The sequence below is a fragment of the Sapajus apella genome, unplaced genomic scaffold (genome assembly GCF_009761245.1).
Source record: "Sapajus apella isolate SASKATOON/1434 unplaced genomic scaffold, GSC_monkey_1.0 scaffold41, whole genome shotgun sequence".
NCBI lineage: Eukaryota > Metazoa > Chordata > Mammalia > Primates > Cebidae > Sapajus > Sapajus apella.
Genome location: NW_022436981.1, coordinates 3,463,295 through 3,478,862, shown reverse-complemented (window position 1 = coordinate 3,478,862; position 15,568 = coordinate 3,463,295). Strand labels below are relative to the sequence as shown.

The window sequence follows — 15,568 nt, the reverse complement described above, 5'->3', positions numbered from 1 at the left end:
AGTTTTTTTTCACTGAAAGGCATAACACAAAAATGTGTCTGTCTTCATACAACTTGAAATCTATTGTTTTACATAATTTTGCATGATAATTTATATTAAGGTTAATAAGGATTTAACAGGCTTAATAACCTATTTTCCTTTGTTTAGATACAATTAGATTCAAAAAATATAAATATAAAATCTGATCATTAACTATGTAACAAAAATACTACTCACGTATCAAGTATTTATTAGTTGCATATTTGTTTTCAGAGAAAGAAAAATGGCTAGTGATGTCGAAAAATTATTGTCAAACAGAAATTGCTCTGTCATTTTGAAACCCCTCCTTTTGACATGCACTGAAAGGTATTATTAAAAATACAGAATTAACTATGAGTGCCAGATTATATATCTAAAAATGTGTTTTATTTCTTTAACACTGCCAGGAAAACATATGATACTGATAAATATATATAGTCCAGTGTTCTCTAACTTAAAACAGCAGAATAGGCTTGCACTACTTTTAGTTTTAAAATGTACATCTGGACTTAAAATTTCTGCATAGTGTTTCAGCTTGAAGCTATTTAAGGCAACTAAGTTATGAACCCTGAACACCAGGCTTCACGGTGGAAATGCTGACAGACCCCTAACTAAAAGGGTGCTACCGGATGGAGAGTTGACATGTTCTCTCCACTACTACCTGACCATCAGCTAATGAGCTGAATTTGCAAATTACTTCTTTCTCACCAGAATTATCTAGGATAGAAAGGGTCTGGAATCCTCCAATAGTATGTCTTAACTATTTTAAGGTTTCAGTGAGATACACCTGAAAATGTTAAAAATATTTATTTCCGTTTCCTTGACACCTGGGGGGACCAAACATTTCAAAACTGCAGAACTTTGTCAAAAATACAATGTTAATAAACAACTTTATGAAAAGCATACTAGTTGTTTTTGCATTTTTACATGTAAAAATAAATAAATGTTATATAATCCCAAAACAAGAGTAGATGAACGCTAACACATTCTTAATTCAATACATTGCCAATATCGTGTTTAAATACTAGTTTAAATTGACATTTCAAAACAGTCTATTTAATTCATTTCTGATTCTCTGCAGTGTCAAGCTCAGTGCCACAGATACAAAATACGGGCTCAATAAATATTGTATTAATTTGAATACCAGACTTCACAACAAATAAGTTTTGTGTGTGTTTAAATGCATTTACCTATCTGCTATCTACCTGACAACCACTATAATTTATTTTTTACATAGCTCTAAATATCACTGCCAAATTGCTGTCACCACTTTTAAAACGGAGACTTCTTCATATTATTTCTTCATTGCAGATGTATTTGATTATATTGCAAGAGTGTAGAAAGTCTAGTGCTCTCAGGCTTTTATTCCAAAAGTAGGATAAAGAGAGGCTGTCACAATCTGGATGTTCCAAACATCCATACGTTTCTTTTCAACAGAGAGACAAAACTTCTATACTGAGTAGATCTTAGCTATCACCCACGTTTTGAATTCTGTTTAACACAGATGTGGAGGTAGAGAGACATTGACAGTCAGGATTTAGGTTAACTCAATTCATTATTCAATTGATATAAATTAAAATATTTGATTAAATATGGTCTTGTTATCTACAGTGTCTACTGCTTAAGATAACAAAAAATGTATTCTGTAATTCACAAGTTGATTAATAACAAAGAACAAACTGTATTTTCAAAATAATTTTTAAAGGGTGGTAATGAAAAAATCTTAAATGACAACCAAAATATCTGAGACTAGCTCAAGCTAAATTGCAAAAAGACATTCTTTCCATCCAAAATGCTCATGTTCAAATCAATTCAGTAGCATAAATAGAAGAGGATATTTCAAGATAGACCTTAAATATGTTTAGCAGAATGGTATATGGAACATCAAGGATCTAAATATCTTTAAAAATGTAAGCATCTATTCTTATATTTTCACATATTCTGATTTGTGGCATTATGCAGACACAATACCTACTTATTTGTATTTTTTGCTGCTTTCATCCAGGTTTGGGGTCTTAGGTGGCTTTTGGTTTGGAGGATTGGAGGGGTGTTGGTGAAAACAAATTTCCATTCTCACATAAGGCTAATTTAAAAATTCTGGGCCCTCAGACAATGGACATTGTAAAAGATATCTCTTGTGTGGAAATTTAAATTTCTACAATTCACATGTATTCTGAGCTTTTCCTATTTCAAGTTACCAAACATTAACCTACAAAATGGGTGGTTTATAAAAAGAGAAATGTGACGGTTAAAAAAAAAAATTTCTTGAGCCAACTGCAAAATGAAACTTGCCCCAGAATGCAACATCCCCTTTCCATAACAATTCATTCTGATTTCTGTTCTGATATCAGACCTAGCGAGATAATCAGCTCTAATTGACCTGGACTCCTCTTTCTTTCCATCCCACCCACACACGGAATCTGAATTGGTGCGTGGGGTGGGGGTGATCAACAACTGGGAACTGTCAGTGGCCCGTGGGAGTTTGGCTCCAAGGTCCCCAGTGGAGAAACTGGACTGATCTCCCCCCCAACTTCTTTTGTTTGTTTTTTCACCTCCCCCAAGGCCTTGTGTGCCCTACTCTCCACAGACCTCAGAACCCAGGGGACCCAGGCCCACCTACTCAAATTCAGAGGTTAGAAATGGCCCAAGGCACCTTTTTGAGAGTGCTCATCTCCACGTCTGGCTTACCGCCCCCTGCATCCCTGACGTCTTGCGGTGGGTACAGTCCTGCGTTTGTGGACAGCCCGGGAACCCGACTCCCCATCAACCCAGTGTGCGCTGGGCCCTGGGGGTTCGGCGTCTCCCAGTTGGAGAGGGTTGCCCCGGGAAATCCGGATCAAGTTATGGAGGCCCATCGGGCTACTGTGAGAGGCTCCAGATCCTAAATCCTCAACCTGTAGAGCACCTGACTGCGACTCCCGCGGCTGCCACCCACCCGCAAACTAACGGGCCGAGCAGGCACCAGAGTCCGCGGGACGCGCAGCGGCCTCTCTCAAGCCTCCGAGCTCACTCCGTGCTCAGGCCATCGGCAGGAGCCTCTCACCACCTTTCAGAAGCAGGAGGGACCTTTTAAATTTAAGTCCTTTAATAATAATAATAAAGCAAAAATGCAAAATTTCACCTCCGTTTTCAAGCTGGGCGAACCGAAGTTGTTCCACAGGTTTCCCTCATCCCTCCCTGGCCGGGCGAGGCGCAGAGCTTGGTCCCGGCTGGAAGAAGCGGCCCGAGCTCCCGCCCCCTCCCCTGGCCCGAGCCTCCCAGCACTCGAGGGTTCAGCCCCAGGCCCCCGAACTCCCCCGCTCCGGGGCGCGCGGACGCTTCGGCGGCCCCGCCTTCCTCCCGGTAACGGGATCCGGCGTAGGTCAGCGAACAGAGCAAGCGCCCCCGTCCTGACACCCCTCCTCTGGAGACCCTCGGCTTGTCCCGGACCCTCCTGGGCTTGGGTAGTGCCGCCGGCGCGCCTCAGTCAGCACCCCACGCCCAGCCCCGGGCACTACTGCGGGGCTCCGGCACCCCGCGAATCCCGGCCCCGGAGCCCGGGAGGGGCCAGGACCGCTAAGCTCTGCGGGTCGGGGAAGCGGTCACCGAGACCAGCGGAGGGGCGTTTGGCTGGAAGGGAAGCGGGTGGGAGCGCGCGGAGCCCCAAAGAGAGGCGGCATGCGCAGCCCGCAATGCGGCCAGGCTGGGATGTCCGGGGAGGAGGACGCGGGAGCCCCGGGGGACAGTGTCGGGGATCCTCGCCCCCGGGAAAGGGGCGGGGTGGAGCAAGTCCACTAGCAGTGAGAGAGTGGGCACCTTGGGGATCCTGGGGGAAAGGGAGACGGCGCCAAGGAGTGGGTGAGAACGGAGGCCGGGCATGAGGCATGAGGGGTAATGAGCGGGTCTGGGGGACGGGGGCTGAAGTCGGGGTGGCCATGGGCACAGGTGGGCGAGGGAGGGATTTGCGCGGAGGGACTGCGGCCCAAGCCCGCCAAGGCATCCGGAGGGAGAGGCCCAGCCGGGGGTTTCTGGGGTCAGAGTCGCCAAGGCAGGCGGTCTTGGAGGACGTCCGGGGCCCAGCCCCGTGGGCAGGAAGACACCGGCGGGCAGGTTCCGCGGCTCCCGGCTGGGGGCGGGGGCGGCGTAGCCTCTTACCTTGAAGGCCACGGGCAGGGTCTTGTTGCAGCGCCAGTGCGAGGGCAGCACCGAGCACAGGAAGTTGGGGCTGTCGGTGCGAACGAGCTCGGCCGGGTGGTCGGCGATGATCTCCACCATGGTGCGGTTGTCGTGCGGCGGCCGCAACCGGGGCACTACAGCTGCTGCTGCCGCAGCCGCCGCAGCCGCCGCCGCTGCCGCCGCCGCCTCCTGCTGCTGCTGCTGTTGCTGCTGCTGCTGCTGTTGCTGCTGCTGCTGTTGCTGCTGCTGTTGCGCAGCCACCACCGGGCTCACGTCGCTCATTTTGCCGGGCTGCAGGCTGCTGGAGGGGGGGCTGAAGCGCCGGCTGGTGCTCGGATCTACGGGAATACGCATCACAACAGCCACAAGTTAGCGAAGTGGCCGGGGGAGGGGGAGGAGGGTGGAAATGAGGGGCAAGGAGGAAATTGGGGGGGTGGAGGCGAGACGGGGGAAAAGAGGATGGAGGTGATGGGGCTGAGGAGATGAGAAATCAAGTTTGATGAGGCCGACTGCCGGGCGGAGTCTGATGCGCCAACAAAGTCTGGCGATGCGGCGCAGTCGGGCTGGCGGGTTAGGGAGACCCGGGAGGCGCAGATCTTTGCCGGAGCCTATGGAACACCCGGGGTGGCAGCTGCGAACGGGCGCGGGGGTGTGTTTGGCCCGGGGAGGAGGGGGACTTGAGTTTGCAGCTCGGAGTGGGGTCCCTTGGGGCACCGCGTCCTGGGTGCGCTGGCGCCCCCTCCCAGTTCGAGTCCGGTGGTGAAGCGGTGTTGGTTCAGCAGTCCAGCCCCCTGGCCAGCATTGCCGCGCGCTGCCCGCCACCGCCGCGCCGCTCCGCGCCGCGCCGCGCGCTGCTACCCAGCTGCAGGCGGCCGCGCCTCCGCCCTCCCGCGCCGCCGCCTCCTCCGCGGCGGCCGCCGCTCCCCCCGCGCCTGCTGCACGCTCAGATTCCTCCCGCGGCTGCTGCCAGCTCGGCTCCCCGGCTGGGCTCCTTCCTTTCCCTTCTTTTCTTCTCGCCCTCTCACCGCCACCTCCTTGCATCCACTCCCTCCTGCAATTTGCAAAGCTCCCCTGTCCCTCGCGCTTCAAGGTGCCAAGAGGTAAGTCGTGGGCAGCGAATCTCGGGGCAACGGATCTCGAGCCTGCGAATCGCAGCCGCTGCCGCCGCCAGCCGGCCGCGGGAAGGAGCCCCCAGCGCCTTGTGCAGCTTTGGAAGCCGAGAGGCGGCCCCAGTCTAGGGGCAATCTCGCCTGGTCGCGTCCTCTTGCTCTCCCCACCCCTAGGACAAGGAACCCCCTCTTGGTCGGAAGAGACTAAAGCCGAGACACCAGAGAGCTCCCGGCTGATCTGACTGTCGCTATTTTTCGTTGTAACTTCAGGAGAGGAGGAAGGAAAATTCTTGAGCGTCTGGGCTGACTTCTCAGCACTCTTCACCCTCCCACCCCCAACCCCCACCTCTGTCGGAGCGGCTCCCAGGGGAAAAAGATTTTGCAGGGTTTGGGTGTTTTTTGTTTTAAGTGACACAAAAAATGAGGGCGGTGCGGGGAGAACTAGTCAAAATAGTTTTTAGGAACTCAAGTACATAGCTGGACATTTCTTTTTTCTTATATATTCAATCTTCTCATTCCCAGAGAACAAGAATGAGTTGGGTTTTTTGGGTTTTTTGGGGGGGACTGAAAAACTGTCAGCTTGGTGATTAAAATAAGTTGAAAAATCTTCGCTGGGGGAAAGCATCGGCCGTTTTCTATGAATTTAAATCTTTTATTAAGTCTATTTTACATCTAAAACTAAGCTTCGTGTCTGTCTTCCCCACCGCTCCCGGGAAAAAATTAAAAATACAAACTAAAAAATTCAAAATGTTTCCATGGCTGTTTATTTTATGTATTTATTTCCTAGTGTGGGTTTAAAAAGCGACTTTGGATCCCCCAAAAAGTTGTGGTCGAGAGGATGAAGGAGCGCGGGAAAAAAAAAGCGGCACTTTTTACCTAAAATGTGGTTTTTGGAGGCTGGGATTTCTAATGATTAGGTTGTTGTGGTATATACAGACACGACTAAGGCGATCATTACGCTGATGAGAGTCAGAGCACGTGGGTGTCTACGACCAGCCTCAAACTCTGAGCCTTCAAAACAAATAAAACAATGTGCTGCGCCCGCAGAAGCCGGGAAATCCGCTTGAGGCTATTACACCCCAAGAAGGGCGCACAGGGCCGTTTTACCCTAGGCGTTGTGTACTGCTACGTTTCTTGCTTTTATCGAACTCGTTAAAGCCTTCCAAAGCTTGAAAACGTGTTTGCGAAAAGAATCATCAGTTGCCAAAGTTTCAAAGATTCCTAGTGGAGTAGCTGACACAGCAACAAGTGATTTTATAAAATAAATTAAGAATTAGAATGCCTCCCCCTAGAAGTATTAAAGAAGAAAGATGGTTGGGGCATCTCTCATCCCCTCCCATCTTGTTGAAAGCAATTCACATACCCACTGCTTGGTGTTTTTATTGCTCAGTACAAACGCCTCCCTCACCCTTGTAGTGACCTGCCACGACCCTCCCTGTCTGGTTTTAAAGCTTTGCTCCCACTCGCTGAGCCCACGCCTGGGTCTGCGCCCTAGAAGCGGCCTGGAAGTGCTCTGAGAGCATGAGGGTCACGGAAGATGGGGGCCTGGTGCCAGTCGCGGACTCTGGAGCCCTTTCGAGTACAAGATGAGCTTGGAGGGCTGTGGATGCGTGACTCGGTGACCTGGATCGCCCCTCTGAAGAGATGCGCGGGGGACTGAGGGGCAACCAGACCGCGGGAGCAGAGGTCGGGGTGCAGGGTCGCCAGGTGTGCGCTCTCTCGGGGGTTAGGATAGAGTTCAGGGGATACTACTCTGTCCTTCCTATTTGGGGCTTTATTTTTACCTGCCCTTCCTCCACGCACTGCTCCACGCCTCCCTCGTTAGTCTTTTCCTTTCCCACGTTTCTCTCCATGTTCCAGCCTCTTCCCCAAATCCCTCCACAGACACGAGCCCCGCGCCGCGCCCCTCCTGCCCCCACAGCCGCCTGCCACTGCCACCTTCGGTGGCTCGGAGAAGCGATTCTGCGCCACCCGCTATGGCACCTGGTCCCCAACCTACTCTTCGCGCCCGGCCTACTGGCCTCGAAGCCCAGGCACCGCCAGGGTGCGAGAACCTATTTAGCCAGACCCCACCAACTGGAAGCGCAGCCAGGAGCTGAGGTGGCTCCTGTGCGTGCGATTTTTAATTATCTTTTCGGTCACAGGGGAGAGCTCTAACCTCGGGCACCGCCGCGTTCCCTGCGTGCACAGGTCTCTAGAGTCCGACAGGCGGCCGAAGGGAAGCCAGGCTTTCCCCGAGAGACAGAGAGATGAGAGAGAGAGAGAGAGAGAGAGAGGAGAAACTGTATTTATTGCTGTTTATTGCTGTCCTACCTTACACATCCACTCGCAGGCACTCAGACACATACTCTTGCACGTCCACACGCAGACACACATAAATACGCACACTCATACACTCATGGCTTTTTTTTCTGCCTTTTTTTTTGCTTTTTAGGGAGCCAGTTTTACTTTGGGCATGTTGTGCCACTGTCTAACAGAGATCTCCGATTCCCTTTTTGTTTTTAAATCTGTGGGGGCTGCAAAGGAAGGAAGCAGTTATGGGAATTGATTATTTCTGTGGTAAAATTGAGATCAAAATTCCATAACTGCCATGGTGGGTGATATGATATGTCACCTTCTCTGGGATTCTCCTCCTCCCAGGAAGTCCATAGAACAGAGAACTCCTGGAACTTTGAAGACAGTAAGAAACAATATTTCAAATATAAACACCAGAGGGGATTTCCAAATAAAAAATTCTAGAATTGAATTTAAGAAGTCACCTTGGGGACTTTTCCTCCTTTTTCTCCATTGCTGTTTTGCCCTTCGTTTTATTTGGTGGATAGCAAACTATGCAGGCCTCGGTGGTTGGAGATTTTAAGGGCAATTTAATCAATAGTGAGATTATTTATTTTAATTAATCATATCCAGTAACTCAGCTTTATAGCCTTTCTCAGTATCCTTCCTCCATTTCACATTTCAGTGGAACTAATATAAGCAGCTCTTGGAAGTTACTAGTCTTGGATCTCTTAAAATATCCTACAGTTATTTATAATGTGGAAATGAAATTTTCCACTGAATACCCTAACAACGTTTCAGGTATCTGGCACAGTGGATTTTCAGTCTCCTTTCAAAAACATCCTTTTGCTGAACATTCACACTTTCAGCTGGAACTGACTGAGCCTGGAACTGATGATGTCTTGGCTCTGAGCGTTATACTTAAAGGAAAAAAACATTTTTACAGACCCCTAAACCAAACCTGTCCTGTTAATAGTAGGCACACAGGAAAACCATGAGGTTTTGCATATGTGTATTTTGTGCTGTAGTTTGCTTGATGTCACCCTTGGGTTTATATTTTCTACATCAAAATGTTCAGAACTAATCACCCACCTGATTCCTCTTCAGAAATATTCATCTTTTCAATTGTATGTGATGACACTAAAAAGTATACATTTTTTTCTGAAAATGTGGCAACTCTGGAAGATCCAAGCATAATCCCACCCACCACCTCCTACCATATCCTTTAACATTTAATGTAACTGTTTAGTAACAACACCTGACAATGCTGACTTTCCAGACAAAGAAAATGGGATGTGAATCAGTCAGGTTATTTATCCAATTAAAGAACTGACTGGGAACAGAACCCATACTCCTTTTATCCTGGTTTCCTGTTCTAACCCCCAAACACTATTTTGTATATCTAACCCCAATACATTATTTTATATATACTTTTTATGATGAAAAGTAGAAAAGTCCCTGTAAAATCTTAAAATAGTTTTCAATAGACCAGCTAATAAAGTGAGGCAACCAATGGAAAATGATGGGCATATTGATGATCCCTAAAGCTTTGAGTGTGTCATATGGGAAAACTTCATATACAGAACCATCTTTACAGAATTTGTGTTTGGACAGTGATTGAGTGAAGGTTACTCAGCCCTTGAAGAGGTAGCATTGCCACTAGATCAGGAGTCATTATATTATGTACAATTTTTTTGTACAGTTCTCAAAGATGTTTGTTACATTTTTAAATAGTTGAAAATTTAAAATGATATTTGTAATACATGAAAATGATATGCAATACAAATTTCAGTGTCTACAAATAGTTTTATTGGAATATACCTGTGGTCAGTCATTTATGTATTATCCATAGCTGCCTCACCTAAAGCAGAATTGGATAGTTGTAACAAAGACTATATGAGTCACAAGGCCTAAAATATCTACTGACTTTTTACAGAAAAGTTTGCCAACCCTTGCCCTAAAGTGAAAGGGATGAGAGATCCTGGAGGAGTGAGACAGCAGAGAAGAGTAGATATTTTAAAAAGATACTGGAATCAGAGTGCATGAGGTTCAGATTAGCTCTCTAAAAGTGAAAAATGTGATATTTAACTTACTCCTTTCTGCATAAATTATTAATTCGGTTAATATATTTCACTTAATAATTTTGGAGGTGCCAAAACAGAAAGAAAAGAATGAGGAGTGAGTACATTTTCACAGGCTCCTTAAGAATAATTTTCTTACACATCTCTGTATATAAGCATATTCCATTGTCCTTAAAACATAGTGGGAACACATGAACTGCACAGATGAAGAAGAGTGAAGAAACTGTCATGTAGTCTGAACATAAAAATAGGAAAGGCTTTAGTAGGTTTATTCCAACTGTGCTGCACATGATTACACAAGAAATTCAATGAGCTTACAAAGAATTTTCTGGTATACAATATATTCGTAAGCCCTACATACACTTTTAAGACAGATAGCTTAGTAACTTAAGTGATCCCAAAGCTTTATGACATATTTTTTCCATTTTACTTTTTATACCATTAAATACTGTCTGATTTGTTTTAAGCTCAGTAAATTTTCCCCATTGTCAATGGACCTATAATAATTTGCATGGCTGTAACAAGAGATGAAATGTTTGTAGTGGAAGACTTAGCATCATAAACCTTTCTTTGTTGTTTTAGTTAGTATTCCCATGGGCCATATTCAGGCACTTACAAGAGAGTACAGTGTTGTCATAAAAAGTCTGACACTTACCATATGACCTTTCAGAGCCACATTCATGGAGCATCTGTCTAACTACTCTTTAGGCATGGTACTGACTGAAGAGGCATATATTTCGTTTGACTAAAATATCAACTTACTAAATGACACCCTAGTTACCTGAAGAGACTAATGTAATTTCTAAAAAGGGTCCAATTCAATACCCAGGAGTCAGAAAAAAATTAATTTTCTCAAATCAGCCCTCTGGTATTTTGGTGTTGGCAATTGTGCTATGGCAGTAGCAGTGATCTTTGAGCAGCAGTGGAACGTTATATATAAAAGTTTACAGAGGTCTGTGATGAAACTTCTAAGAACACCCTAAAATTAAAGATTTCCTGTAGTAATTCAACCGTTCTTTGCCCGGCTGCTCACATATTGCCTTTAAGGCACCAAGGAAGGTGCTATCCAATTCTAATCCCACGCCCAAGGTTCCAAAGTTTCACTTTAGGCATTAGGGCAGTGACCTGAATCATTTGTACCCTCCCTACACCCTGCCATCAAAGTGAAAAATGTAAATCATAATACTCTCAGTTCATCTAGTAAAGTACCAAAAAATTCAACATTTGCACAGTGTGAGAAATTTGAATTACAAACTAGCAAAACAGGAAAAAATAGAACAGAAAAAAATAGAACAGTAAGAGTTCAACTTGGTTTTATTAGCTGCAATCCCAGGGAATGCCAGTTCTAAGTCACCATTCTAAGTGGTGTGCTACTCTGGATTTCATACTCAGAAACTCTTCCTTCAGTTTTTCCCTGTGCTTTTGTAAATTAGATTTTTCTCAGGGAAAACAATTTCTTCTTCCCATCTAGTCATAATCAATTTCTAAAGGCAGTGATTCATCTTTTCTGACTTTAGATGATTCTTCTGAATTATCTTTGTTATTGGCAGGATGTTTTTCTCATCCACATTCCTATTAGTCACAATCTTTCTTCTAGATCATTTTTCTTCCCTAGGTGTGCCAATTATCAATTTATTGTCTCGCAGCTCCAAATTCACCTTGTTTACCTGCTCTGTGAAAATGAATCTGGACCCATTAAATAATTCCCTTTATCAGTTGGCATTCATGTTTTGTCAGTGGGGGCATTAGAAAGATATTGCAGTAGGAAAGGGTTTTGCTTCCTGGTTCCCTTGTGCTCAAACAGCAGGTTTCTGCAATGCAGGACATACAGATTTCCCAATTTCTGTCTGCTGAAGTGCTTACATACCCACATCTTCTCCAAGGCCCAGCTGCTGCAGTAAAGCTGGCTTTTCCAGTGCCAGGTTTCTGAAGCACCCAGTAGCCAGCAGTTTCCCCCAGCATCCTCCCTCCTGGGCTTTTTGCAGCAGTGTGGCTCAGGTGAGACACCCCCATGTGAACAGCTTTCCCCAGCACCCTAGAGGGCAGATCTACAGCAAGCTCTACTAGCACAACTTCTCTGCCACCAGTGAGCCAAGGTTGTGCAGGGTCTGGATCTCAGCCCTGGGTGAGAAGAGGGGAGGACTCTTACTTGGTTGCTGTATTTCAGCCCTGAGGGTAGTGGATGCTGTTATTCCTGTATTCTTTAGCATTATCTTTACTTCTTCCTAGCCATTTCCTTGTTACTCCAATCCTCTGTTACAGTCAACAATTCTTAATGCTAAAATTTTCTTATTCAAATTACTGTATGGTTTCTCCGTCCTCATTGGACTCAGACTGATATGCTAAGGTTTCCATTTTCTAATCCACAAGACATACTTATTCATACGATTTCCATTTTGAATCACTCCACCGGGGTCTTTTTAAGATAAGCATTTCCAACATCACATCACATCTATTAAATGATTTATCTCCACCTAATTATAAGCCTATAATTAGAGGATATATATTTTAAAGAGAAGAAGATGTAGACAGAGAGTACAGATACGGATATTTTAAAGCACAGGTTAGAATTGGTCAATGTTTCTTCCCAGAGTCCTCCTGACATCTTCCATGAAATCCAATGTCCATACTAAAATTAAAATACACGTAAACAAAGTTCCTGTGCAAAATTTCCAGAGCTGCCTTATCACTAGATCTGATTTTTTTAAAAATGCCAGGGTCAGGGAAGGTGGAGAGATACCTTACAGAATCAGAAAAGCAAAATGCTACCACCAAGGAAAGAAAGGGAGCAGGACTACATGACTGCTGCCTTATTGTAGTTGAAGTCAGAGACTGGGTAGTGCTATGACTCTGTGATAAAATAAAATTGGGAAAGCACTGTATTAAACAAAATAAACAGACTTCATATGGCAAATTTTATCCCAGATTTTAATATGCTACATGCATTTTGAATCTCAACTAGAAGGACTTAAAATACAGCAATTACAAACTTATTTAATTATTGCTTCTAAAGGAATGTAAAGGTCTTTGAAGTATTTTTAGAAAATACTGAGCTAAATCAAAGCGGGGAAAAAAAAGTGTTGGAACATTAAAGGGACCATCCTGTCTAGAAAGGAATATTGCAATGTAGAGGAGAAATGAAGTTGGCTTGGCTGCTTGTAGCCAGGCCAAAGGGGGCCTTGGTACATGATTCCCACCTTTGTGCAGGTTTATAAGAGGGAGAATATTTGTGTTGCTTCTAGAAGCCACAATCTTGGTCTTTTCCTCACTATTACAGCCCATTGCCTTCCTTGACCTAAACAGCAGAGTTGAATAGAAGTTTCTCTGTGCATAACTCTTAACTCCTCTTGAGTCCTCATTAAGGTGAAGCAGACGAGTCATGCAGGTATGGGGGCAGATCCCCTCATTATTTAATACTTTCATATTTTATCATGTATTTCTTGATATTAAATTTCTTTTTTCAGAATATTATATTAAAATCATACCTTGAATAGTAGGGGTTTTTTTGGGACCCTCTTAAGTTCTGCCCCTAAGGCTAGCTAGGGCCTCCATCATTTCATCCCATCCCGGCCCAGCCCTCGGTGTGTGGGTATTGAGAACTTACACAGTGATTTCAGACCTCCCTGTTTCATGACCAGCATCTTTATTTTTATAATATGTTACTAAATGTAAGTACAAATTGCAATCATTGCATATTCTTCCACAAACGAATGTATCTTTTAGGTCAGCCATGTTGGCTCATGCCTGTAATCCCGACACTTTGGGAGGCCGAGTTAGGCGAATCACAAGGTCGGGAGTTTGAGACCAGCCTGGCCAATATGTTGAAACCCCACCTCTACTAAAAAATACAAAAATTAGACAGGTGTGGTGGTGTGCACCTCTGGTCACAGCTACTTGGGAGGCTGAGGCAGGAGAAGCGCTTGAACCTGGGAGGAGGAGATTGCAATGAGCAAAGATCACAGCACTGCACTCCAGCCTGGGCAACAAAGCAAGACTGTCTCAAAAAAACAACAACAAAAAAATGTGACTTTTAACTTTCTGTACCTAACTGAAGTATCGATAGCAGATATAACAGAATTTTGACCTTCACTATGTAAAGGTGATTATTTGTGTATGTCCTGTGCTTACCTGGTTACCACTCTTCAATAACAAAAATATGGATTATCTGCCTATTACTACGTAGTTTTAAAGGGGTAGATGTGCCTGTTTTGTTGTTTCTTTCTGTTTCAGAACTATCTTTGATTTTATTTAAATACATTGCAAACACATTACACTTGGGGCTTATTATCTTTTATTCCCATAAATATGCCTTCGATGTTAAAGTAATTAGATTCTCCATTAGTAAATAAAATAGATCCCATTATCAAATCATTACAGAGTTTAAAAGAGGCAGCTCCCACTGGGCCTGGTGGCTCACACCTGTAATCCCTGCTCTTTGGGAGGCCGAGGCAGGAGGATCACCTGAGGCCAAGAGCTTGAGACCAGCCTGGCCAATATGGTGAAACCCCAGCTCTACTTAAAAAAATACAAAAATTAGCTGGGCATGCTGGCACACGCCTATAGTCCCAGCTACTTGGGGGAGATGAGGCAGGAGAATCGCTTGAACCTTGGAGGCGGAGGTTGCAGTAAGCTGAGATCGCACCACTGCACTACAGCCTGGATGACTGAGTGAGACTCTGTCTCAGAAAAATAAATAAATAAATAAATAAAAATAATAATAAAAGGGGCAGTTCCCACCAGCACCACTATGAAAGTAAACTTGTACCAGCATAGAAAAAAAAGTAAGAAAACACTTTGTTTTTAAAAAAAGCTTATTTGTCCAGTATTCTTTCCTTTGTTAATACAGTTCATTTTCTCTGAATTCACAACTTTGTCCAGAAAATATATTTATTTTTGTTTCCTAAGTGAAACTTCCTTTTATAGTTTTTGATGACTAGGTTTGAGTCTTAACCATGACATGCTGATTCTTTGACTTTTTGAAGTAGGGATTTTTCACACGCCTCAAAATCAAAACCTTTACTTTAGTTTTCATATGTACAAAAGAATCTTAGCAAGTCTTTTTATGTGGTTTTGTTTTTTGCTTTTTATTTTCTGAGACAGGCTCTCTCTCTGTCACCAGACTGGACTGTACTGGCCTGATCATAGCTCACTGTAGCCTCAAACTCTCAGTCTCAGTTAATCCTCCTACCTCAGCCTCCCTAGTAGCTGGAACTACAGGCAAGAGCCACCATGCCTGGCTAATTTGTTTTTTTGTATTTTTTGTAGAGACTGAGTTTCAGCATGTTGCCAAGGCTGGTCTCAAATTCCTGGCCTCAAGCAATTCTCTGGCTTTGGCCTCCGTTGGGATTACAGGCATGAGCCATCGTGCCCAGCCTTAGCAAGTTTTAATTTGGATTTTTACCTCAACTTTTAGACCAGATTTATATGTACATAGACAATCAATAAATATAAAATGCTATTGAGTGACATTGTCTTTTATTATTTTCAGGTAACATATTCTACAGTAAATCACACTAAATGAGATGTTCCAGATCTTAAGCTCAGTGCTTACTGTTCTCCAGGACTGCTGGAAATGTGGGTTGCATTTAGTAGTTCTATATAGTTTTTTAAATTTATTCTGTTTTTAACTTGCTTCACTGGTGTTTATCCTTACTGAAGGGAATTATTATGGTGCGCCCATAACGATAAATGTGAAAACTGGTTGAGGTATAACAACTTACTATAGCATATATCGTCATTCATAATTTAATGATGGTTTCTCTGATGCTGATGGTACTGGTTCATACGAAAATAAATGCCTTTTTCCAAAGGCTTCTCTGATAAAATTTAAACTGTGCTCAGTGCACAGTCCTTATTTTTTCTCCACCTTAATACTACTACTGTACACAGGATTGTGTGCTCCTTAACCATAGGAATAGTACTACTGTACAC

The 15,568-nt window shown here is 44.4% G+C and overlaps 1 protein-coding gene across 5 annotated transcripts in view; it reads right to left on the bottom strand.

The window, feature by feature from the left end:
• RUNX2 (RUNX family transcription factor 2) overlaps positions 1 to 15,568 on the bottom strand; it is a 221,621-nt gene that overhangs the window by 122,400 nt on the left and 83,653 nt on the right. For all 5 annotated transcript variants that reach the window (XM_032299789.1, XM_032299786.1, XM_032299785.1 and 2 more), the window contains exon 3: positions 4,153 to 4,511. In XM_032299789.1, the coding sequence (XP_032155680.1) occupies positions 4,153 to 4,511 (359 nt within the window). The remainder of the gene's footprint in view (positions 1 to 4,152; positions 4,512 to 15,568) is intronic.